A 26898-nucleotide genomic window follows, 5' to 3' on the forward strand; every position below is an offset into this window, starting at 1 on the left:
AGTGGCTGTCAACCAGTGAATGGATAAGACAAATTATGGTATATCCATTCATACAGTAGAATACTATTCAACAATAAAAAAGAAAGGACAACTGAGAGATGCTACAACTTAGGACAAACTCACCATTATGCTAAGTAAAAGAAGCGAAACACAAAGAACTACATATTGAATTATTCCATTTCTATGAAATGTAAAAAAAAAAAAAAGCAAATGTATAGACACAGAAAATATATCAGTGGTTTTCTAAGTCTGGGGGTGGGAGGAGGCTTTCGTGCAAATTGACATGAGGGGACTTTTTGGAATATGGAAATCTCTAGAATGGGATTGTGGTAATGGTTGCACATGTATAAATATACTAAAAATTACTAAACTGTACATTAACAATGAAATAATTTTATCCCGTAAATTATACTTCAGTAAAGCTGCTTAAAAAATAGAACAAAACAGGGGCGCTTGGGTGTCGCAGTCGGTTAAATGTCCGACTTCGGCTTAGGTCATGATCTCTTGGTTCCTGAGTTCGAGCCACGTGTCGGGCTCTGTGCTGACAGCTTGGAGCCTGGAGCCTGCTTCGGATTCTGTGTCTCCCTCTCTCTGCTCCTCTTCCACTCGTTCTCTCTCTTTCTCTCTCAAAATAAATAAACTTTTCAAAATCTTTTAAAAATAGAATAGAATAAAACTGTTAATGGATCCCTTACTTATCCTTTTTAAATAATTTTTATTTGTACTTTATTATTTTTATTTTTTTCCAGCTTTATTGTGGTATAATTTACATATAGCTTGCAAATATTTTCTTTTCTACATAGTACCAGTGGTCTTTTCTCTCTGTTGATTATCTCCCTGGCTGACAGAAGCTTTTTATTTTGATGTAGTCTCACTAGTGCCTTTTTGCTTTGGTTGCCTGTGTTTTTGGTGTCATATCCACAAAATCATTGCCAAGGTCAATGTCAAGAAGTTTTTCCTCTATGTTTTCCTCTAGGAGTTCAGTTTCATATCTTACATTCAAATCTTTAATCCATTTTTAGCTACTTTTTGTGTATGGTGAAAGATAAGCAGCCAATTTCATTCGTTTGCATGTAGAGATCGTTTTCCCAACACTGTCCTTTCTCCATTGTATGTTCTGGTCAAAGATTAGTTGACTATACATGCATGGTTTTCTTTCTGGGCTTTCTATTCTGTTCCATTGGTCTGTGTGTCTCTTTTCGTGCCAGTCCCATACTGTTTTCATTACTATAGCTTTGTAATATAGTTTGAAATCAAGACATGTGATGCCTCTAGCTTTATTCTTCTTTCTCAAAATTGCTTTGGCTATGTAGGGTCTTTTGTGGTTCCATATGAGTTTTAGGATTATTTTATCTGTTTCTGTAAAACACACACACACACACACACACAAAGTGTCCTTGTGATTGTTATAAATATTGCATTGAGGGGTGTCTGGCTGGCTCAGTCAGAAGGGCATGTGACTCTGTGGGGCACCTGGGTGGCTCAGTCAGTTGAGTGCCAAACTCTTGATCTTAGCTCAGGTCATGATCCCAGCCAGGGTCATGGGATCAAGCCTGGGATACTCTCTCTCTCCCTCTCTCTCTCTCTCTCTCTCCCTAAAAACTAAAAAAAAGAAGAAGTCATATGGGGACATATGACTTTTGATCTCAGAGTCGTGAGTTTGAGCCCCAAGTTGGATGCAGAGGTAACTTAAAAATAAAATCTTTATTAAAAAAGATTGCATTGAACCTATAGTTGCTTTGGGTAGTACGGACATTTTGACAATACTAATTCTTCTCATCTGTGAACATGAAGTGTCTTTCCATTTGTTTATGTCTGCTTTATTGCTTCCTCGGCGTTTTATAGTTTTCAGTGCAGAAGTCTTTCACCTCCTTGATGAAATTTACTCATTAAGTGTTTTATTCTCTTCGGTGCTATTGTAAATGGAGTTGTTTCTTAATTTCCTTTTCAGATAGTTTGTTATTGGCATATAGAAATTCACTGATATTTGTCTGTTGATTTTGTATCCTGCAGCTTTACAGAATTCGTTTATTAGTTCTAACAGTTGTGGTGGGGTTTTTTTTGTTTGTTTGTTTTTTTGAGGTATCTAGGGTTTTCTACACGTAAGATCACATTATCTGCAAACAGAGATAATTTTACTTCCTCTTTTCCAGTTTGGATGCCTTTTACCTGACCTTTATTCTTGAGTCATGTCAAAAAGCACAGGACCTACTGGATAAACCTGTGGCTTTGAACGATTATTTCGGATCTCAATTCCTATGAGCCCAAGAAACAGATACCTCGTGAATAAATCCTCCTGAACATGATAGCCCTCGTGACAGATACCCAGAGAGCCAGAAGTCTAACACAAGAATTATCACCAGCCACCTCGTGTGACACTTGCTCCTTTGACAGTGTCGTTATGCTACCCTCTTATGTAACAAGGCAGCACATGAGCCTGCCCTCCTGCAACGTCAAGGTAGCCAGGGAAATGCTGTGCTCTAAGGAGCTCAGCAAAGTTCAGGAGAAAGAGCTCCTGTGCTAGGCAGGTAGCTTGAAGACCTCAACGCCCAAGATTCTGCATTAGTAACAATAATTTTAAAAGCACAGTGAAAGTCATGTGATCTTAAACCCGGGTTTTTGGCAAACTATTATGTTTCCTGTTCCTACCGATAGTTCTGTGGTCAGTGAAGGGACCAATCAATTCTACCGAATTGATAAATGAGCAGGAAAAGTGGAAGTTCCTTACCTGGAGCAAATTTCACAAAGGCGGTTCCCTCCAAATCGCGGCTTTCTAAAGCGTTGTCCTCTCTCCTTTTCTTGAACTCCGGAGTCCTGTCCAAGCTTCATGCACTGAGGTCCTGTTCTTTGTGTGAAAGATTCACGTGGCTCTGTTCGGGGCTCAGTTTTGCCAGACCAGCAAAGTCCTGCCTTTGCTGCCCCCATCAGAGGGATTGTGACCACAGCCCTGAAAACATGGCCCTTCTTTTCTGTTTCACAGATACTTTGCTCCTAAGTTGCCCAAACGTGGCTTCCCAAGGACAGAAAGAGAAGCTTATTCTGGGGTGAAAAACCGGCACCTCTGTCCTGCAAACTGCGACTACGTGTGGCAGTAATGATGTACCAGCCGGTTACCATCTGGGTGTGTTACACACGCACTTCTCCATATGCATTTATTTATGAGGGTTAGTTTGAGACCATTTTTTTCCCCTAACTCCCACCCCCACCCCTAAGTGATGGGACCATAGCAGTAGCCCACCACCCTCCTCTATCCAACTCTACTGCTGTCGCCACCACAGGCAGCCATCAGACCAGTCTTCTAGAAACGCTCTGGTTGTTTCTCATATTTTTCCCTTGCTGATTAATCTTCAATGATTTCCCCATTGTTAATGGAGTGAGGCCAAATATCTCGACCCAACACTCCCAAGTCCTCCATTGTCCTGGGATGAGAGCTGACCCGGAAATAAACTCTGAGGGAACTTCAGGTCATGCTTCTGGATGACTCTGCTCTTCTACAGGGAGGGTGCAGGCCTTGTCTTCAAACATTCACCCTTCCCTGGGTTCCTCAGCTTTCTTCTCCATGTCAGCCATACCCTCACCCCAGTCGATGGGTAACGATCAGAGCCTCATCAGTGACACAGACTCTCAGTGGCACATGTCGCTGGCACCTCAGAGACTTCTCAAAGAGGATTTTATCTCACGCTAGCATTAAGCTGGACTATCGCGGACCGTAATACCTTGACCAGTGGGTAGAAATGCTTTCACTGAACTCTGCTGCCCCCGGTAGGTGCTCTGCCCCCACCAGGCCCTTCTCTTCATCCCCCCACCCCAGCCCTGAACACCCCATGTAAATCTCACCTGTGGTATCTTTGCTGACCGGTCCCTCCACCTCCTTCATGGCTCAACCTAAGGGGTACCCTCCCGCCGGCAAGCTCCTAATCCAACATTCCTGCACCTCCCTTCTCTGAGCTGATGTGTTGCGGCACTTTGAGTTCCTTGGATTCTTCAAAACCAGTGTGGTGATGGCGGGCGGATAGACTGTGCGTGGATGTGCTCACCTCCTCCCTGGAGATTTTCTCTGGCCAAGAGGCAGAGGAGGAAGCAGCCTCTGACTACTTGCTCTGTGCAGTTTTCTCAATGACCTTGTAAAGTCCTGGAGGCCCGAGGCCGTGGTTTCCTGTCTTTGGGATTCCTGTCCAGGATGGCATGACAGGTACCATGCCTGTAATGGGCTGTGCCGTGGCTGTGTCTGACGTAGGTGCATCTGTCCAGACTTAGCTGAGACACGTCTGATACTTATTTCCTGGTCCATTTCCATTTCCAGTCTAAAGAAGGTGGAGGATCCCGCTTTTCTAGAAGAGCAAAAGCAACTGCAAAGGCTTTCATGATGACCTAATCCAACTTCCTCATTTGACCCCAATTACAGATTCTGACAAGGAAAGATTCAGACATAGTCAAAGACTGGGGAGGGGCGTGGAGTGGAGAATAACTCGGCTATCTTCTGACAACGGTGCCATTAAAATAAATCAATTCCAGAGGCGCCTGGGCGGCTCAGTCAGTTAAGCATCCAACTTCAGCTCCGGTCCTGATCTCACAGTCCGTGGGTTCAAGCCCCACATCAGGCTCTGAGCTGTCAGCACAGCCTGCTTCAGATGCTGTGTCTCCCTCTCTCTCTGCCCCTCTCCCACTCACACTCTGTCTTTCTCTCTCTCAAAAATAAATAAAAACATTAGAAAAAGTTTTTTAAACAAATCAGTTCCTGATGACGAGCAAATCATTTGTATTGCTGATGAAATAATCCTTACTTGTGCCACAATGCAGGACTGCCCATTGTTCGGCCAGCCCTTTCACTGCAAATAAAATGTCTCAAACCCTAAAAGCGTTAGGGATTCCCTCATTTTAATGTTCCCCCAGACGGGAAAGCTGAAACACTATAACACAACAAAACAGCTCTACATTTTTAGCATTAACGTAACAACTTACTCCTTTACTTCACTCAAGTTTTGAAAACAAATATCAGTATCAACCCCTTAGTTTCCTCATGGGCTAACTCGCTCTCCAACCAGTCTGTAAGGTGTATGAGAAACACACGCTCACCCGACGCCTCCAGTAGGGAGCACGGCGCCCAGCTGGCAATGGCTCAAACCAATGTCTTTGAACGAATGGGCGAGTGGGAGATATTACCGTCTTCTCATGTGTGTTGCTCATGCTCTTTCAAAGGACTAACTTACCCAAAGGTGTGTAAAATACACTGCAGTTTATTCTGAGAAGGCGTAGCAGGTCCAACACCAGCCCCAGGAAAGATTGAAAGTTTTGAGATGTCATTCCCTAGAGCTGTTCTTTCGATTCCATTTTCTCCCCCATTTGGGTATTCCCTCTGCCCTTACCACACAGTGTTGTGGGATTTTTCCCCATAATTTTCATACCAATATAGAAGTAGTAATGAGAACAAAACATACAGTGCAGGAGGGTTTCAGCTCATTCTATCTGGGGTTTACACTGACCTTTAAAGCAGTTGGTTTCGTTTTGTTTTTCTTTCTTTCTTTCTTTTTTTCTTTTTTCTTTTTTTTTTTTTTTAAGATTCTTTATTTATTTTGAGAGAGAGAGAGGAGAGACAGAATCCCAAGCAGGCTCTGCACTAATAGCATAGAGCACGGCTTGGGGCTCGAACACATGAACTGTGAGATCATGACCTGAGCCGAGATCAAGAATTGGATGCTTAATCAACTGAGCCATGCAGGTGCCCCTGAAGCAGTTAGTTTTGAATTTCACCATGCATCTGAATCTCCTGGGGCTCTGTTCAAATGGAGGATTTAGGGACCCATTCCCAGAGATTCGGACTAAGTGGGTCTGAGTTCAAGGCCATATAACTTCATTTTTAACGACAACCCCCTACCCTCACCCCATGCAAGTAGCCAGTGAACCACAAGACAAAAATCACGAAGACACCGAAGGACAATCAGCGACCTGTTCACCATGTCATGTAATTAGATTTAGCCCCATATTTCTCTATTCTAGTTCAGACTGGAGTAGGAAAGTCTGTGATAAACATACTCATTATATAGTTAGGTACTTCATGACTTAACTTTGGAGAATATTTGCATTTTAAAGAGAATGCAAAGAGGGGCAAGTGCTTACGTAAAAGGCATGAAACTCCATTTTGAGACATCACCATCGTTGACGAAAATTAGCAATAAGAGAACATCCCCTTTAATATTCAAGGTGCTCTTGTACTTGTAAGTAAGGGATAACTGGTTACCTGATTAGAGAGTCTCTATTTCCTTAGATTTGTTTATTCAGAGCTATTTCAAGTGTGGGCTTCCCAATCTATTGTGATGGCTTAGGCCACTGGTAAGAATTACTTATGCACTAACTTGTGAAACTCCACCCACTTTCATTAGCATATCTGCCCTACATGTATGGCCCTGGACACATTTTATCTCTCTGAAACTCCTTGGGTAAATGAGAATAATTATAGCTCCTTTCTTGGGTTGATGTGGCGGTGAGTTACTCATGGACAAGGAAATATGGGTAATTTTTGGAGGGTAATTCGTGTAAAAATTAACGTTGGTCCCAGAAGAAATCTTGAGTATATCTCTCTCCAGCCTTAGAACTCAGCAAGCAATAGTTTTTGCTGTAGATAAATCTTTTCAACCCTCCATATGTACATACATGTACCGTATCAGACATTGGCTGATGGTGGAGAATTTCTTCTATCTTGGCTAAGAAAGTGTCAGATGTTTTACTCTTCCACTGATGACTCCTTCCTGAAAGTCTTTTGTGTACCCTCCCCTGTCAGAAGAAATAACTTGTTCTAGAATGTTCTCATGGCATCCATGTGAGTCTCATATTTTTCAGATAAATTTCTAGAAATGGAATTGTTAGATCAAACAGTAAGTGCGTTTTTCATTTTGATAGATACTGTTAAATTGTCCTTCAAATAATTATGCAAATTTATATTCTTCCCAGCAATATATGAGATACCAGATTTTTTTTTATTATATGAAATTTATTGTCAAATTAGTTTCCATTCAACACCCAGTGCTCATCCCAAAAGATGCCCTCTTCAATGCCCATCACCTACCCTCCCCTCCCTCCCACCCCCCATCAACCCTTAGTTTATTCTCAGTTTTTAAGAGTCTCTTATGCTTCGGCTCTCTCTCCCACTGTAACCTCTTTTTTTTCCTTCCCCTCCCTCATGGGTTTCTGTTAAGTTTCTCAGGATCCACATAAGAGTGAAAACTTATGGGAGATACCAGATTTGAAACACAATATAGTAGCAGAATTTTTTATTTGCTAATCTAATAGTTGGATTAGTATTAATCTATTATTTAAGTGCATTTCTGTCATTTAAAAAGAAATGTCCCATTTGAATGATTTTTGTCTGTGAATCATCCATATTCTTTGCCCATCTTTCTGTTGATAATTCATCTTTTTAAATTATGAGTACTTTATATGTGAATAGTACCCCTTGTCCTAATATATTTACCAGTTTGTCACTTGCATCTTGCACCATGCTATTTCTCCACGAACAAAATCTTCATTTGTGTGTACATAAATTCACCAATCTTTTCTTTCAAATTTTCTGAGATTTTTCATATTCAGAAGGCCCTTTCTACTCTCCATGTAAAGACATTCTCCTGAATTCTTTTCCTATATTTTTATGGTTTCACTTTTTAAAATATTCTCAGGGCTCTGGGGTGGCTCAGTCGGTTGAGCATCATCTCTTGATTTCAGCTCAGGTCGGGCTCGCAGGGTTGGTGGGATCGGGTCCCGCATTGCCGGGCTCTGTGCTACCAGCACGGAGCCTATTTGGAATTCTCTCTCTGTCCCTCCCCCCTCACGCACACGCTCACACATACACACATGCGTACACTCTCTCCTCAAAATAAAAATAAACTTTAAAACAATACATAAAAATAAAATAAAATAGTATCTAAAATTTTGATACAGTTGGAACTTCCTTTAGTGTGATGCATGACTTAAGGCAACAATTTGTTTTTTCCCATTTGTCTCAACACCCAACTAGTCAAAATCAAATTTCTCCCACTGATTCAAAATGCCATCTTCATTATAATTTAAGTTCTCATCTATTTTGGGTTTCTTTTACAGTCCTGTATTCTGTTCCATTGACCTGCTTACCCATGTGTGATGTGAAACCACGTGAGTACTTATGGCTTCTTAAATCTGTTTTGATATTTGAAAAGGGCTGGTCTCTTCTCATTACTCTTGTTTTTCAAAAACGTCCTCGTTGTTTCCTATTTACTTCTCCACATGAACTTTATAATCATCCTGTCTCGTCCCCTCTGCCAAAACCCTGTTGGTGATATGATCAGACCAGAACTTCAGAAAGATCATTCTGACTACAGTGCAAAGAAGCGTGCACAGGGGACGACCAGCATGATGCTGTCGTAGGAGTTCACGAGAGAGATGAGGGTACCTTGGCCCAGGATGGTGGCAGCAGAGACAGAAACGAAAGAGGATCGAGTGCCATGGAGGAATAAAAAGTGGTTGGTGATGAATATGTTTAGGAAGAGGGGCGTGGTTTCCCAGCCTTGTCTGAAGCAACCCTGAGATTTAGTCCGGTTCTATATAGGCCCCAATCTGGATCAATCCAAGGATGCAGGGTTAGTTTGAGAGTTGTCCTGAAAATCAGAGTCCTCTCGGGAAAAGACACAGATAGAGCTCCTCATAAGGAAATATCGTGGGTTCAGACAGGACACCCCAAAGTGAACTGCCTCCCCCTATTGTCAGGAATTAGGCACCAGGAATACCAGACCGGCTTCTAGAGCATCCCACAGGCTGTGGGGTGCACCCAAGTGGCATTAGTGTAATCTTAGACATTCTGTCATATCACATTGGAGGCCTGCAGATTCAACTTGTGGTTAGTGAAGAAAAAAAAAGATGATGGTTCAAAAGTTTTCCTTTCTTCAGATCCTCAAAAAGTTAAACATAATTACTCCTAGGTAAATACCCACAAGAGTCGGAAGTAGGGACTCAACGAGATCCTTGTACAATAAGGTTCAGAGCAGCACTGCTCCCCATGTCCAAAAGGTGGAAACAGCCCAAGTATCCACCATCAGATGCATAAATAAAATGTGGCATATACATACAATGGAGCATCGTTCAGCTTTCAAAAAGTAGAACGTTCTGAAAATGCTACAACATGGATGAACCTAGAAAGTGTCATGTTAAGTTACACAAGCCAGAAATAAACAGACAGATATTGTAGGATTCAACTTACATCAGGAATCTAGAATAGGCAAGTTCATAGAAACAGGAAGCTGCACGGAGGTTACCAGGGATAGGGGGAAGGGGAAAAATGGGAAGTTACTCTGTAGCAGATACAGAGCTTCTGTTTGGGATGATGCGGAAGTTCTGGGAATAGATTGTGGCTACGGTCGCCCAAAACCGAGAACTTAATGCCACTGAATTGTACACTTACAAATGGTTACAATGGTAAATTTTTGTATTATGTATATTTTACCAAATTTGAAAAGAATGTGTTTTTTTAAAGCTTTCTTTCCTGATGAAAGAACGTGTCACCACCAAGGCACATTACACTCATATGATTATGGTTATATACTGTTTTTTTTAAATTTTTTTAATGTTTATTTATTTTTGAGACAGAGACAGAGCGTGAGCAGGGGAGGGGCAGAGAGAGAGGGAGACACAGAATCCAAAGCAGGCTCCAGGCTCTGAGCTGTCAGCACAGAGCCCGACGCGGGGCTCGAACCCACGAACTGTGAGATCATGACATGAGCTGAAGTCGGATGCCCAACCGACGGAGCCACCCAGGCGCCCCTATGGTTATATATTGTATTAGCTGTCTGAGATCTAGGTACTATAGTGTAGGCCATACACCTTCTCACCCCAAACAATGCAAAATATTTTGGGAAACAAACTACATAGCCCACATCTCCGGAAATCCCCTCCCAAGCAGCTAACCACAAAGGGAGGAAACATAACAGGGTGAAACCAAAAGTTTGCAGTCAAAACTCAGAGTCCATGTTATTTCATTCGCTGCTAGATAGACGCAATGCAACTGGGCACTCAGGAATGATATGATTCGAGCCTTTAAGCTTTCTCTGCCTCGATCTTTCTTTACTCCATATTTTAGGGATACGCCTGTTCCCAAATATCTTGTGAAGCAAGTAGGTCTAAAGCATTCAGTTAAACAGAAGATGTTTAAAACTCACTTGACCAACGACCTAAATATTAAGTCACCAGAGTTAGGAGCATCCACTGCTGAGTTCTGAAGACCACTGCGGATGAAGCTGAGTTACGGTTGGTCCAACCGATGTTACAAATGACCTCGGGCTCAAGGCTGTAGAGCTGCCAATACTATTTCCAGGCAAAAACAAAAAACAAAACAATTTCTTCCAGAGACACCCTTAATGGAATATGTCATAAAATGGCAGAACATCTAAATGGAATAATGAGCAACCCATAGAGTGAATAGTAACATGCTATCCAGAAAAAGAACATTGGTTAATATTGGTTAATATTGTACAAATAAGTGGATATGAGTTACTTACCGTGATAAAATCCTCTGGCAAAAAATTTCTAGAAGCAAAGTCCATCATTGTCAAAACTTAGAAGCAACCAAGCTGTCCTTCCATAGGTGGGTGGAAAAATAAACTGTGGTACATCCAGACAGTGGAATATTATTCAGCACTAAAAAGAAATCAGCTATCAAACCATGAAAAGGCATGGAAGGGCCTTAAATGCATATTATCAAGTGAAAGCCAATGTGAAAAGGCTACATACTGTATGATTCCAATGATATGACATTCTGGAAAAGGCAAAACCATGGAGACAATAAAAAAAAAAAATCAGTAGTGGGGCACCTGGGTGACTCAGTCGGCTGAGCGTCCAACTTCAGCTCAGGTCATGATCTCGTGGTCCGTGAGTTCGAGCCCCGCGTCAGGCTCTGTGCTGACAGCTCAGAGCCTGGAGCCTGCTTCAGATTCTGTGTCTCCCTCTCTCTCTGACCCTCCCCTGTTCATGCTCTGTCTTTCTCTGTCTCAAAAATAAATAAACGTTAAAAAAAATTTTTTTAAAAATCAGTAGTTGCCAAAGATGAATAGGAACACGGATTTTTTAGGGCAGTGAAAATACTCTGTATTATAATGCTGGGTATATGTCATTATACATTTGTCTAAACCCATGGAATATACAACACCAAGAGTGAATTTTAAAGTAAACTATGGAATTTTTTTAATGTTTATTTATTTATTTTGAGAGAGAGAGCAAAGGAGGGAAAGAGAGAGAGCTAGAAAGAGAATCCCAAGCAGGCTCCTTGCTGCCAGCTCAAAGCCTGAGGCAGGGCTCGATCTCACCAACCATGAGATCATGACCTGATCTGAGCTGAAATCAAGAGTAGGACGCTCAACCGACTGAGCCACTCAAGCACCCCTAAACTATGGACTTTTGGTGCTTACGATACAACACAGTAGATTCATCAGTTCTAACAAATGCATCATTCTGGTGAGTGATGTTGATAATGGGGAAGCTATATAGGTGTGGGGACAAGGGGTATGCAGGAAATCTCTGTATCTGCCTCTGTTTTGTTGTAAACCTAAAACTGCTCTTTAACAAATGAAGTTAAGGGGCGCCTGGGTGGCTCAGTCGGTTACGCATCTGACTTCGGCCCAGGTCATGAGCTCATGGTTCATGAGTTCGAGCCCCACATCAGGCCCTCTGCTGTCAGCTTGGAGCCTACTTTAGGTCTTCTGTTTCCCTCTCTCTGCCCTTCCCCCGTGTGTGCTCTCTATCTCTCTCTCAAATAAATAAACTAAAAAAAAAAGAATACGCCACACCAAAATACGCCACTTGGGCACAATGATTATTTTAAGCTGAAGACATTTGAGACTTAGCAGATGCTCTAAGAACTTCCCCTATCAGACTAAAAGCAGGAACTTCTGGGAAGTAAGGATGCCATAAATTCCTCTTCGGGGCCCATCTACTCCCAGAAGGGAGAACATGAATTAAACTTACTCCAAATCTCTTCTCCAGGACAGTTCTATGACCCTGAAGATGGAAAGACCACTCATAGCTATACAGACACACTTTATCACACACTTTCCTTTCCTCATCTTGTTTCCTAAAACCCGTCTGCCTTTCCTAAAGAAACCTATTTGCAAAGTTACAAATCTTTTCTAAGAGTGACTTACTTACCATTTTTGACGCTAACTTTTTCTCCCATTTTCATAATGTTTCTACTGTAAATTTCAAAAGCAATCTTAAGGGTGGGTGGCTTAGTCGGCTAAGCACCAGACTCGATCTAGGCTCAGGTCACGATCTCACGGTTTGTGAGATCGAGTCCCAAGACAGGTTCTGCACTGATAACTCAGAACCTGCTTGGGATATTCTGTCTCTCCTTCTCTCCCTGCCCCTTCCTCCCTCACATACTCTCCTCTCCCTCTCTCTCTTTCTCAAAATAGATAAATACTTTAAAAAAAAAAAAAGGGATACTAAAAAAAAAAAAAACTATTTGTTCTTCCCATAAGAAGCCTTTTCTCCCCCCTCCCTTTCTTCTACTAAGTTCAATATATGAATCCTTTAACCATTTAATAAACCAGCTCCTTTCTTTGATGGTTCTCCTGTGCATGCAAAATAAACCTTTTCTAGTGTTCATTTGTCTTTTGTCGGTGTCATTTGCTGGTCCCAAGTACTGAACCTAGGAGGGTAGAAGACAGTTTCCCCCCTCCCCTACTGCAAAAAAGGGAATTTGTTGGCTCAGCCGACTGAACTGCAGGAAAGGCAGATGTGAGCTGGGCTCAGGCACGACCACAGTCAGAGACTGGGGCACCAGTGATCCTTTCTTCTCAGTGTACCGGTCACTTTTTTCCACCACATTACTGCCTGCTTCCACGCAGCTGTTGGGGACACGGCCACCAAACAGCTCAGATTTACACCTCACAGCATTGCCACATGACACAGCCTGGAACCCTCTTCATCTGGTCGAAGGTCAGAAACTCCAGGGACTGGCCAAGTTTAGGGAAGATGCCTTTCCAGACAATCACTGAGTTAAAGAAACAGATTGGTAAGAGTCTGGGGGGCTCCCACTGAACCACACATTGAGAAGCAGTATTTCTGAGACAGGAGTTCTATTCTAGGCAGACGGAACAATGACCACCCGCTGCACAGTCCTTCCAGACAGCATTGCAAAGACCTCAGAAACAGTGGCCTCACGTGGCTCCCTTGGCATAGGAATCCCCCATTTCTTGGGCATCTTGAATCCCTGGATTTCTCTGCTAACTGAGTTGGCAGGCGTGGGTGGGGAGCAGCGGAATCAAGCCATGAATCACAGCCAGTCCACATGGAGCCTTTTTTTTTTTTTTTTTAGCTTGTCAACAACGCTCAACTCCCAGAGGGTTGGACCCTTCTCGATTCTGTCTTGCTTTTACTCAGACAATTTCTGGAGTAATGTCGGCTGGTATTCTAGGCTCCCATCTTCTCTACTATGTATGTCCTAAGTTTCCGCCCCCCGCCTCCATACTCCCTCGATTCCGTGTTATTTGTCTTAGAAACTCAGACCCCCAACTAACCTGTGCTGTGCTCCTCCTCTCTGGAGTGGCTCTTGGATTACCTAATTATCAAATTAACGGGAATGAGGACGGAGGGAAGATCAGTCCTCGTTCCCCCACACCGTGCCCACTGCCAGCTGCCTTCATCTCGTCTCTCGGCTGGCTCGCTTCCCCTTCTGCTGAGACCCATCCTGCACTGTTACCCATAAAAGAACGTAAGAGAAGTGTTTCTACATTGTGAAGACTGTGTGACACGCCCTTCAAAGCTTTAGGGAGATAAATTTAGACATAAAACAGGAAGTAATTCTCTGTGTGGCTGAGAGTGATCTAAGGGAAGTTATTGCCCCAAGATATTTTAAAGCCAAGGTGTGGGGGAGTAGTTCTTAAAGACTCAGGTGGATCGGAATCACCTGGGAGGCTGTTAAACTGCACATTGTTGGTCCCATCCCAGAGTTTCTAGTCTGTAGGTTTGGAGTGGGGCCTGAGAACTTGCATTTCTAAAAAACCTACGCTGTTGGTCCAAGGACCACAGACCGAGAACTACTATGTAGAGGTTCAAGAGGGGCAGAAAACCTCTCTAGGCCACAGGGTTCTCCTCTGAAACTGAAGGTGTTGGGCTAGGTCAGCCAAAGTTCTCTTTAGCGCTGACATTCCACGCGTACAGCGTTAAGCGGGAGACTACGTGTGTACTTGCGTGAAGCTATTCTCATTAGCACGAAATAACCATTGATTACCTATATTAAGATATCATAAAAATTTCCAGGAGAGGGGAGCCTGGGTGGCTCAGTCAGTTAAGCGGCCGCCTCTTGGTTTCGGCTCAGGTGATGATCTTCCGATTTCATGAGTTCGAGCCCCGCGTCTAGCGCTGTGCTGGCAGCGTGGAACCAGCTTGGGATTCCCTTTCTCTCCCTCTCTCTCTCTGCCCCTCCCCAAGCCGTGCTGTCTCTGTCTCTCTTAAAATAAATAAATAATAAATAAATAAATAAATAAATAAATAAATAAATAAATAAACTTTACAAAATTTCCAGGAGCTTAAGAGCTCTGCTCTATATACAGCAAAACCCCACGAAATAAAATTCATTACAGTCACCGATGAAAAATTTAAATTATAGAGTATTTTAAATAAATGCCCTTATTCATATCCATATTCATAATTCACTGTGAATTATTCATAGTGCCAACTAGCCTCCTACAAAAATGTTTCAAAGAAAAGTTTTCACCGACAAGGCTTTACAGAACAAATGAATAATGAGCATGCAAGGCTTAGCACGTAACTAATGTTTTAAAGGCCTTAAGTATGATTCAAGCTATTGGTCAACTAAACAGGTACTTCTTCTCACCTTTCCTCTAACAAATAAATATTACTCGCATTTTAATTTAATACTATGTCCATTCAGCTGAAATAGCCATGCTTGTTCCCAAAATCTAATTTTAGCAAATAATGAATATGGTACTACTTGCTCTGTCAGTCATTTAAACCTTGCCCCTCTGCCTCACACTAATGAATTGCATTTACATGTTAATTGGCTTAACTTGATCCTGGAGCAGCTGCAGTTACCCTCCCTGGATGTTCTCCTCCCTCTGGGACCTAGTGCCTTTCTACTCAAAACCTCAGGATGGAAGGGGACTTAGTGTCTAGTCCCCTCCCCCAGTCCGACCCACCAAATATGTGTTCAGGATACTATCCCAAGGAATTCCCAAACTCAAAGCCATCAGGAACTTTGAATCCATCACTCATCTTTGGGAAAGTCTGCTAAGGTCCTCCATCAGTCACCCCAGAAGACAGAACAGGTCACCTCTGGAGGCAAATGCAGTTAACCTCCTTTCTACCTAAGGGGGTTCACATGCAGGGGTTAATGTCATTAACTAGGTGGGAATGGTCGTGGCTGCCACATTTTTAAAAATGTATCAATCATACCATTGGTATCCAGGAAATAATCATGCCTCCATTGCTCAGATTCGTTTAACTCTCTGGGCCCACCATTCCTAATCCTAGTTTATTTCTCTTTCTTCCTGGCCCATCTCTAGGTCTTTGATAAGTCCCTGGAAAACTATTTAGCTGTAATACGCTGACAATACAGAAATCCTAAGATCCAAAAACTTTCTTTGAGGACTCCTGGGTGGCTCAGTCAGTTGAGCGTCCAACACTTGACTTCAGCTCAGGTCATGATCCCAGGGTCATGGGAACAAGCCCTGCATTGGGCTCTGCACTGAGCCTGGAGCTTGCTTGGGATTCTCTTTCTCCTTTTCTCCCTCTGCCCCTCTCCCCCACTCATGCTCGCTCTCTCTCTCTCTCTCTCTCTCTCTCTCTCAGAAACAAAAACTTTGCCTTGCTACTTTCTCGTGTTTATATAATTTATCTCTCCAACAAGACCGTAAGTTCCTAGGAAACACAGATTCTGTTTTATATTTTGTTTCCCTTGACAGCTGTGTCTGAAGGGATAGCCAGGATCTGAAACTCAAGGTCCCCTTGCCAATCAATGTCTGGTTGGTTCCCAAGGGCCACATAAATGGAAGAGGGGAATGTTATACATGGGACATTAAAGGCACTTACCACCACTGAGTGAGGGACGCCAAAATCCTTATGGCGGGATTCTATGTTGATGAAATGACACGGACTAATAGGGAACCACTACTTTGCAGTGAGGTCTAGAGCAGATTGGCCCCGTCTGCTCTCTCCGTACTTCCTGTCTTTAGATGCCACCCTCATCCCACATTGCCTTTCAGCTTCATGACTAAATCCCCATCCCACCCCTGGTCTAGTTGACCTTGGTTCCAAGGACCAAGGGTCGGAGTCAGGCATTCGCAAACAAAATAGCAAGATACAACAGGACCTAATAAGCAGAGTGAGCCAGCATTTGTATAGAACAGAAATACAAATAGTAAGGAGAGAAAAGTGACAAAAGATTGGCTGAGGGTTAAGTCAGGATCACTCAGAGGATAGTGTGTGCCTACCATCTCAATGTTCTTTTAAGGTAAGCTGGCCAATTTTTCCTGCACCAGCAGTATGGTCCCTTGATTGAGGTACTCTCAACGGCCCTGGTTCTTTGGGACCCTGGCTGAGCAGGTCAGCTCTGAGCCCCTCCTGGGGAGGAAGGGGAACTCAAAGGGGGACAGGGCAGGGAGCACTGTCCATGGTAGGAGCCAGACGCCTACAGGAAGAATAAAGAGCCCTTCTCTTGTAAGAGTGAGCCTACTGGATGGACCCCTTTCTCCTGGGCCCTCTACTGGTCTTTGCTTCTCCCACTTTTAATATTCTGACTTTGTGGAAGTAGAGAGAAGGAATCCAAGTGGCCTTTGGCCCCTTGTCTGTCATCAGAAGTCCATCTTGCACTATGCCCTCGATTGCATCATTGACAAACAGAAATACTTGTTCTCTAAAGGTGGGACGAAAGGCAGAGATTGTGGGGTGTGCCCAGAGCAAAGATTCTCACCTTAGCTTGCATATTAGAATCAGAGGCAGAATTTAGAAAGAATCTCAGGGACCAGGCAGCATCCCCAAGCCAATTAAATAAGAATCCTGGGTGTTAACACCCAGACATCAGAGTACTGTAAAACTCCCCAAATAGTTCTAATGTGTAGTCAAGGCTGAGCCTCACTGCCCTGGAGATTAAGCCTCCCTTCTTAAGCCTGACTGTACATTAAAATAACTTGAGGGATATGAAAACCTACTGCTGCCCCACCTGAGACCAATTAAAATTAGAGTCTCTGAGGACTATAGCCGGGTGTCAGCATGTCTCTAAGGTTCCTCGGGTGACTCTTTTTGTGTGTACGTAGTAAACCATGTACAACGTAAGATTTACTATTTTCGTCATTTTTAAGCATACAACTCAGCGGCATTAAGTCCTTTGACAATGTTGCGCAACTGTTGTCATGGTCTATTTCCAAAACTTTCTCATTGCCCCAAACAAAAAAGTGTATCCATCAATGACTCCCCATTCCCTTCTCCCCCGCAAGCCCTAGTAACCTCTATTCTACCCTCTGTCTCTGTGAATTTGTCTCTTTTAGGTACCTCGTATAGTTAGAATCATGCAGTATTTATCCTTTTGTGACTGGTTTATTTCGCTTACGCGTCGTGCTTTCTAACTTCATCCGTGTTGTAACGTGTGTCAGAATTTCCTACCTTTCCAAGGCTGAATAATATTGTACTGCCTGTATATACCACATTTTGTTTATCAACGCATTTGTTAATGGACATTTGGACTGTCCGCCTCTTGGCCACTGTGAATAATGAGCCTATGAATCTGTTTGAGTCCTGCTTCCCATTCTTTTGGCTAGAGACCCAGAAGTGGGTGTGCTGGATCATGAGGTAATGGTAGGTCTAACTTTTTTCCGATTTCATTTTGATATAATTGATGCACAGCACTGTAGAAGTTTAGGGTGTACAGCATGATGATCTGACATATATCGAATGATTAGCACAAGCAGTTTAGTCAACATCCATCATCTCACACAGATGCAAAAGAAAAATACAAAACGCTTCACAAATCTGCGGCAAACCTTGCTCAGGGGCCATGTTCATTTTCTCTGTATTGGCCCAATTTTAGTGTAGGTTTATGCTTTTTGATGAACTGCCATGCCCTCGTGTGATTCTTAAGTATAGCCAAAGATGAGAAACACCAGTGTTCCTCCCACATCCTAGGAGAGTACGGATTGGTAGTTGGTAAATATTATTGAATGGCTTCGTTCATAAATTGCATTGTAGCCCCATGCAGTTGTTTTTGTCACAAAGTCAAAAGACTATTGGGTGGATTAATGGTACTCTTTTTGAAAACCCCAACCCTGACAGTCTCATGGCCACGAGACCTAGCACCTCAACTGCTGTTCCCACCTTCAGCTGAACTGCGTCCCCCATAATTTGTTGGTAATGACCATTTGAATACAAGAGTTTCTGAACGATTTGCTTTGAAGGTCATGAATTAGAACTGCTTCAAGACTTTTCATATCACAATGCCACATCTATTATGACACGTGAAATTATTTCTATCATAATACCAGTGCTCAGATACGTTTTCTCGAATAGAAAGGAAAGGTGGTGATATCAGCATGACATGTTGTATTCATAAAGCACTGCTAAACTATCTGTTGATAGCTGAACTCATCGGAGTTCAAGAGCAGCGGGATGAATGAATGGGGCACAGAGGATTTTTAGGGCAGTGAGAACACTCTGTATGACACCATAATGGCGGATACATGTTATTATACGTTTGTCTAAACCCACAAAATGTACCACACCAAGAGTGAACTCTGATTTAAACTATGGACTAAGGGTGATTATGTGTCAGTGAAGGTCCGTCAGTTGTAACAAATGTACCACTCTGCTGCAGGATGATGACAAGGGGGGAGGTTGTGCATGTGTGGGAGCAGAGCGTATATGGGAAATCTCTTTTCCTTCCCCTCAGTTTTGCTGTGAATCTGAAACTGCCCCCTTCCCCTCCCCCCAAAAACAAGCCTTAATAAATACTACCCTTTAACCGTATTTGGCACAGAGCCTGGCACAAGGTAGGCATCCAGTAAATATTCGTTAATGATTGAACGAATGGATGAATCAAACAATCAATCAATCAATTCAGACAAGTAAATGTTGTCTTTACCGTGGATGATTCATCATGATGGAAAGGTATGGAATACTATTACAACACCTAGTCACTATTTCAAAGTTGACATCAGAACGGGAAAATTCCCCTAACCCTTTGGGAGATGGCAACAAGAAGGGTCTGCGGTGGATGTAGAGAGCCTTATGTCTGACGGTGCACCGGGTGGGCTCAACACAGAGCTGAGTCAGAGGTCATGAGGGTTGCTGGTATGGAATAAGGGCGAAAGAGAAGGGATGCCATTTAAGTCACAAGACTCCTGTTTCCTTCCCCTCTGCTGTATACCGATCCCAACACCTGCAGGGCTTCTCCCACCCTGGGCCCTTGAAAACCTGTCCAGGTATGAAATAACGTGTTGTTCCGGCATTTTTTTAAAGTACCATCTAGACTCAAATTGTGTAAAGGAAAGGAAACCTATGAGTCAGTTTCCAGATTTGTATTTGCAAGATTACATCAATGAATTTCCATAGAAAGAAACCACAAGTTTCTTGCAGATTGTCTGGATTCACAAAGATGTACGTCACTTTCAACAAATGAGGAAGAACTCCTAAGTAGATCCTCTGAAGATGTGCATGAACTTTTAAGGTGCGTTTAAAAGCCAGATCTCCACTCTCAATTTTTCTCTTACCTGTGTAAGATTGTGATGGCTGGTCTAGGAAAAGAAGCTAAATTGCTCTTTGTTATTTTGTTCCCAAAATTAATGTGGCAATTTTGAGAGTACTAATACACCCTGAATCTACTTCTCCCAGACACTCCTTGTATGTATACATCAGCATCTCTAATTTAATTCTCGTAACATCATTTGAAGCAGGTGCTATTATCTGCCGCTCCTTACAGATGTAGAAATTGAAGCTGAAAGGTTAAGGAACTTGCCTAAAGTCACGTCACCAAGTGGCAGCATCAAGATTCAAATTCGGGGTTAATTCTGGGGCACCTGGGTGGCTCAGTCAGTTGAGCGTCTGACTTCGGCTCAGGTCATGCTCTCGCGGTCTGTGAGTTCAAGCCCCGCTTCGGGCTCTGTGCTGACGGCCTGGGGCCTGCTTCAGATTCTGTGTCTCCCTCTCTCTCTGCCCCTCCCCCGTTCATGCTCTGTCTCTCTCTGTCTCAAAAATAAATAAACGTTAAAATTTTTTTTTTTTTTAAATTTGGGGTTAATTCTAAAAGCTCTGTTTTTCCTATTAGACCACTATGCTCCTTAAGAGAACCCCAGGGGGTGAAATTACACAATAAAAATATTAATGTTTGATCGGGAGGAGAAAAAGACCAATCATAAAATGTAACGTCAGTTCAAAGTAGAGGCTGAAGGGTGGCGGCTGGAATGACTGCATAGGTTATACAACTGCAAGGCAGGAGGCCCCCTGGCTGGCTCAGTCCATACAGCACACAATTCCTGATCTCAGGATCAAGAGTTCAAGCCCCACATTGGGGGTGGGGCCTACTTTAAGAAAATAAAGTTTCCACGTGTAAAACAGGACCCAGTCTGGAGTGACATGAGGTAAGCAGTCCTCCTGGCGGGAGACGAGAAGCTGAGGAAGAGACGGGAGGGACTGACACCAGTCAGTATCTAGCTGAGCTGTATTGGATGAAGAAGCACCTGACCAAACTGGGAAGGAGTCTCACTGGGTAAATAAGATAGATGTGCATTTCACCCCTACGCACCTATGAGAAGCTGCATAAGCCACATCTTGCACACAGCAGACTTAGAAACAAGAAGTCTGTTGAGTCTCAACTAATAAAGACTAGACAGATAAAACCTCAAAGACTTGATTTCCCTAATTGGCACATGCAGCTAATAGACGCTCGTAAGATACACGTTCAGTGTCTAAAAACAAAACAGGACAGCACTAGAAGTGATTGGGAAGGACTGACCAAGTCAAACTGAATGTGAAACAAGCTTTTGCATTTGTAAGGATAATAGCTAGCATTTATGATCTACTCTGTGACAAGCCGAGTTAAGTGCTTTACATAATCAACTCCTTGACTCTGGTAACAACTCCATATATACCACGACATTTTCAGTCCCATTTTAACAGATGAGGCAGAGAATTATTAAGATGACGCAGAAAATTAAGTAACTTGTTCACGGTCATAGAAACTAGAATCGAGCAGATCTTTCTGGATCTAAAAAGGTCGTGCACTTAGCCATTATACTGCATTCTGAACTCCGAATTTACATCGGATGAAAAAGTATAGTGACTGCTTGTGCTCAAATGTGATGGAGACTGTATGGAACAACTACGTAGCCAGAAGAAAGGGAGAATTTGGGTGCCCAAATTGCTATAAAACATCCTGGTGTCCTGTGTGATGAAAACATCAATGGCACCAGAAATCGGGCCAGGAAGCCTTGTGTACCTGGCGGGTTTCATAAGTAGTTTGCCTGCTTTTGCCCCAAACTATCCCGTAGTTGTCTGTGGGTGGCAGTCCGACTCGGAGGAAACCAGGCAATTCCTGCTAAAAACAATCATCTCCAAGATCTGCAGCCCAGTTTACAAAAAAAAAAGTCTGGGCACAGATTTCGAGCAAATTTCCTTTAGGTATCTGGACGTCTAGGAACCACTGCCCTTAGCCACGCCGTACACATCAAAGCCTAAAACGAGGTCGCCAAGCGCGGGTGCCGGTAGCGCCGCCGGACACAGCGCAAGTCACCGAGTCAGCTGAGCGCGACCGGGGGTGGGGGGATGGGGGGCCGGCGAGGGAGAGCCGCGTGCTTCCCTCTCCGGCGTGAGGCAATCCTCCTCCCACGGTCTCGGGAAGCCCCGACGTAGCACGCTTCCTCGCCGGAGCGCAGCCGCCCGAGCGTAGCTCCTCCACCGCTTCCTCCCCCGGCTGCAACCACCCGACCCTCCCGGCTCAGCCCCGACTCCACCTCTCCGGCCTCGGTGCGCGCGCCGCCGCGAGCGGGCGGCGGCGGCGAGGGCAAAGGAGACGCGCGGGCGCGCGTACGCGCGCAGGGGGGCGGCCCCGCCCGAAGCCCCGCCCCCTCGGCACGGCCGGCGCGCCCCGCCGGCTCGGCTCCCCGAGGCAAACCTGTCTCGGCCGGGCGGGGAGCAGAGCTTCCTCCTCTGAGCGCGGTGTGTCGTCGTCCGATTTGTCCTTCCGCCCCTGCCTCCGCGGCGCCGGGGCCGGCGAGGGAGCGAGCGGAAGGTGCGCTGGAGCCCAGGCCCGCGATGCGGCCGGCGGGAGCCGCGGCCGTCGCGGGGTCGTCGGCGCGGGACGCGTCGCTGTGCGGGGAGCTGCTGCAGGCCCCGCCGCCCCCGGCCTCGCAGCCGCCTCCGGCCGCGCCCTCGGGTCCGCCGCTCCCCGCTCCGAGCGCGACCCTCAACCGTCTTCCGGAGCCGCTGCTGCGGAGGCTCAGCGGGAGCCTGGACCGAGCGCCCGAGGGCCGGGGCTGGAGGAGGCTGGCCGAGGTGGCGGGGAGTCGGGGGCGCCTCCGGCTCAGGTGAGGGACGAGGGCGCGGGGGGCGTGGGGGCAGGGGCGGGGTCACGCGGGGCGGGCTGGGGCCGGGGGCGCGCGGGGGAGCGAGCGGGCACGCGAGTTGGGGGGTGGGGACCGCCGCTCCGGGCGCTGGGGCGCGGCAGGGGTCGCCCGCGTGGAAGGGGCACAGAGGGGAGGTCTCTCGGTCGGGAAAGTCGTGGGAATGCCAGAGACTGGAGGTTGGACCCTCCTCCCCTTGAGCTGAAAGGGAGAAGTGGAGATCGACCGGGGGGGGGGGGCGGGGGGGGGGCTGGAGAGGAGGAAATCTGTCTGGAAACCACTAGGATAGGGCAGTCATTCCAGAGGACTTAAGAGACAAAAGAACGGGACACGGGCACAGACCTGGAAGACCTAAGGAAGGTTAGGAAGGAGACGTGCAGGTCAAGAGATAATGAGAGCGAAGGGCTCGGGTGCAGGATTTGGAAGTTTTTATAATAGGGAGAGAATGATGGTGGGAAAGACTGAAACTAAACTCCCCACCTTCCTCCAAACCAACTTAACCGGGTTCTCTTCTTCACTTCGCCGTGAACTCTGAGCTAGAAGTAAAACTATTTTCCTCTCACCAGGCTTGAAACTGCGAACTCTTGGTCTCAGCACTTCTTTGCACTCTCAAGAATGATTGAGGACCCCAGGGAGTTTTTAATGTGGGTTCTATCCGTTATATACATGTACTGTGCACGGATATTTACCGTATCAAAAAGTAAAAGTAAGAAACGTTAAAAATATTAACTTATTTGAAAAGGATAGCCCATTCTACATGTTAGCAGAAATTACATGTTTCTGGGGGCGCCTGGGTGGCTCTTAATATCGGCTCAGGTCGTGATCTCACCTGGGATCGAGCCCCCCACCCCCGCCTCGTTGGGCACTGTGCTGATAGTGCAGAGCCTGCTTGGACTTCTCTCTCTCTCTCCCTCTCTCTCTGTCTCTCTCCAAAATTAATAAATAAGAATTTTTTAATTACATGTTTTTGTGAAAAAACAGAGTTTTCAAAACCAAAAAAAATTAGAAAAGTGGCATTGTTTTACATTTTGAAGATCTGTGCCTTAACTGCAGAGAACTGGCTTTTCTGTGCTTCTGCATTGGGTCTGTTGCACTGTCGCAGGTCACGTTACACCGGGTACTCCAATGTACGTTTTCTCAGAGAGTGAGCGAAAATGCTAAGTCTCATCTTAGTGTCACTGCAAAAAACCGTTTTGATCCTGTGGACCCTGTGACTGCACTAGGAACTACACTAGGGATGCCCAGACCATACTTAGAACCACTCCTCTCTACCATCGTTAGGATTTTGGTCTCCCTTTGAACCCCTTAGAAGTTTTGTTTTGTTTTGTTTTTACCTTCTCGTATAACTAAACTTTGTCTGGTATGGTTATTTGCACAATTTCTTATGAACTCCTTGAGAACAGGAGGCATCACTTAAGATTCTGTGTGTTATGCATAGAACCTGTCTTAGACACGACAAATGCTTTTGAATTGAGAGGGGAATCATTCATTCAGAATTATGCTTATCGAGTGCCTATTATTTGCTGAAAGTTCCAGAAGATAAAAAGATGGCAAATATTTAGTTCCTATTCACAAAGATTTTTATAGCAGGGGACTGTTTTTCTGGGACGTTCACAAATAACACGTTAAGTGCTGTGTTGGGTGTGGATAATAATAACAGTGGACTTTTATCATTTATTGATCACTTAGTGTGTACCAATGCACGAAGTATTTACATACATTATCTACTTTAACTCTCACAACGACCTCAAGTTTCAGAGTTTGGGGTTAAACCAGAGTCATGAGGGTTTAGGATTCTTTGGCCACAGAGTGGAGTAATGATGTGAGGTTGGAATTAAGAAGTGGTAAACTTGTGGGGCGCCTGGTGGCTCAGTCAGTTAAGCGTCCAGCTTCAGGTCAGGTCATGATCTCGCAGTTCACGAGTTCGAGCCTCGCATCAGGCTCTGTGTTGAAAGTTCAGTGCCTGGAGCCTGCTTCGGGTTCTGTGTCTCCCTCTCTCTCTCTCTCTGCCCCTCCCCTGCTCATTCTCCCTCTCTCTCCCTCTCTCTCTCTCTCTCTCTCTCTCAAAAATAAACATTGAAAATTAAAACAAAAAGTGGTAAACTTGCAAAATTGAGACAGATGGCACAATTTTTTTTCTGTTCTAGGGAGAAAGCAAACATGCTTCTTTTAGGGAGAGGGGACTGTGCAAAGAAAATCCAAAATACTGTTATGCTAGGTCCATAGATTTCTGAATTTCTAGACTCAACAATGCAAAAAGTTGTCTTCCTTGGGGGTCAGATCATCAGATCTGTGATTGGTTAGTTTGTGATTAGTACTCTCGTTAGGGAAGGCTCTGGGTTTTCCTGAGGACCTGGGAGTGAGGACTCCTAATTTGGCAGTGGAGGAAAGAAAAGGAAGGAAGAAGGCCCTGCCATCACCGAGGAAGTGTGGATGCCCGACTTCAGGTGCCCAGTGTCCCCCCCACCCCCCGAGCCCCAAGCCTTCAGTCAGGTTTTGCTGATGACTCCAGAGTGGTTTGCTTGACAAAGTAACAGGAAAGTTTGAGGCCACATCTCTGGTGAGGGTGGTGTAGACAGAAGGGCCGTAGCCTCACAAGATGTGACAAGCAACAAAGGGCATGCGTTCGTGGAATCTGACGGTTCTGGGGTGCGAAGTCTGAAACGAAATTGGTGGGGTTTCACCAGCCTTCCTGGAGGGTAAAGATTAGCTCAGAGTAGGTGAGTGGTGGTCGGAAGTGGGGGCGGCCCTGCAGGTTAGAAAACTGGGGAACATTGGGGCCCCCCGGGTGGCTCAGTTGGGTAAGCATCCGACTGCCACTCAGGTCATGATGTCACAGCTCGTGAGCTCGAGCCCTGCCCCAGGCTGGCTGATGTCAGCGCAGGACCCGCTTCAGATTCTCTGCCCCCCTCTCTCTCTGCCCCTTCCCTGCTCATGCTCTATCAAAAATAAATGAATATTAAAAAAAAGAAAGAAAGAAAACTGGGGAACATTAACATCATATACCTACTAAAATTTGAACCACATTGACATAACAGAAAGTTAGCACTGGGAGCTTCGGGGGCTGGAGAGGGGCAGAGGAGGGGGCCAGGTAAGCTGGTAATGTTTACTCTGTGTAAGACAAGTTATTTCAGAGTAATTTCATACTATTGATCGAAGAGCACCTCGATTGCACAAAGTCCCCGAGGTATTTTCCTCCAGTGTTTTTACACTGAACCAGAGGGAGGGAATTGAAGCGTGAGGGTGCAAGTGGCCAACAGTTCCCGTGAGGATGTGGGCCTTTCCCTAGAATCTTCAAAGGCCGCCTGTTGTTTGTTTTCACTTTTTTCTCACTCTATACGTGTCTCCTCAAACCAGATGAGCATTTAATAAGTAAACCACAAGAGTGCATTCTGAACTGTCCATCAGGGATCAGGAATCATTGTAAGTGTTTTCATTTGATTGTGGGTGACCCAGAATCAATCTTGGCCTATAATTCAGTTCCCCACAACCGTGTGCGTATGGGAATCCCCTAAACACAAACCCGGCCCTAATTCCCTTCCAAACCCACCTGATACTGGACAGCCTTTGCTGTCGGCGGAGACAGGTGCAGGTTCTGAGTGTCTAGCCCAGGGTACATAAATTCTGTGGTGGCCTGGAACATCGAGGCGCCAGAGGTGACATAGCTCCCAGGAGGCTCCAACGCTGCCCGCGTGCTGTGCAGGAGGGAGCTTAGGACGGGGGCAGTGGGACGGGGACCAAGGAAAACCAACCCAGAAGGCGCTCCTTAGCCCCAGACCTCTGTCCTCACTCAGTTCACGAGAGGCCTGAGAACATGTGTGAGAAGCCGAAACCAGAGATCTCCTCCCGTTTCTGTCTCTTCGGCCTGTCTCTTCGGTGTCTGAAATTCGGAGTGCTTTAGGAGTCAGGCTTCGTATCTCTTTACCTACACGTCTTCACCTAATCCCCTTCTTGGTTTGTCCTTAAGTCTCATGACGATACAGATTTAGGTGGATGACTCTTCGTTCATATCTTCAGTCCATGTCTTTGCTTTGAACCCCCCAGATTCCTACTTGTAGGTGCCTATTTTCCATCTCCTCTTGAATGACTAACAGATATCTTATCTGAAACATAACATGTCCAAAACTCAGCGTGTCTTCCCCAGCAAAACTCTCTCTCGTGCAGGTTTCTTCATCTCAGTAAATGGCAGCCACACCCCTCCCATTACTCAGGCCCCATACTTCACAGGTATTCTTTTTTTTTTTTTAGATGTCTATTTTTAAGAGCGAGAGAGAGCATATGTAAGGGAGGGGCAGAGAGAGAGGGAGACACAGAATCT

At 44.9% G+C, this 26898-nt stretch overlaps 2 protein-coding genes and 1 non-coding gene across 5 annotated transcripts in view; 1 reads left to right on the forward strand and 2 right to left on the reverse strand.

Annotated features, from left to right (window-relative positions):
• The window catches only part of ALPK2 (alpha kinase 2), a 148343-nt gene extending 126066 nt beyond the window's left edge, over positions 1-22277 (reverse strand). Inside the window, exon 1 of one of the 2 annotated variants that reach the window (XM_027069066.2) lies at positions 22133-22277. Coding sequence is in view for 1 of the 2 variants with exons in the window: in XM_053205762.1 (XP_053061737.1) it covers positions 2729-2925 (197 nt within the window). In the remaining variant the exon portion in view is untranslated. Of the gene's footprint in view, positions 1-2728; positions 3097-22132 lie in introns of those variants that run through there. The other variant, XM_053205762.1, reaches the window with a different exon arrangement.
• LOC113602391 (U6 spliceosomal RNA) lies at positions 17977-18083 on the reverse strand. Its single transcript, XR_003423816.1, has one exon. It is a non-coding gene; the product is annotated as a U6 spliceosomal RNA (small nuclear RNA).
• MALT1 (MALT1 paracaspase) overlaps positions 22273-26898 on the forward strand; it is a 62801-nt gene continuing 58175 nt past the window's right edge. For both annotated transcript variants that reach the window (XM_027069068.2, XM_027069069.2), the window contains exon 1: positions 22273-22544. In XM_027069068.2, the coding sequence (XP_026924869.1) occupies positions 22273-22544 (272 nt within the window). The remainder of the gene's footprint in view (positions 22545-26898) is intronic.

Source organism: Acinonyx jubatus, chromosome D3, assembly GCF_027475565.1.
Source record: "Acinonyx jubatus isolate Ajub_Pintada_27869175 chromosome D3, VMU_Ajub_asm_v1.0, whole genome shotgun sequence".
In the NCBI taxonomy this organism is placed as follows: domain Eukaryota; kingdom Metazoa; phylum Chordata; class Mammalia; order Carnivora; family Felidae; genus Acinonyx; species Acinonyx jubatus.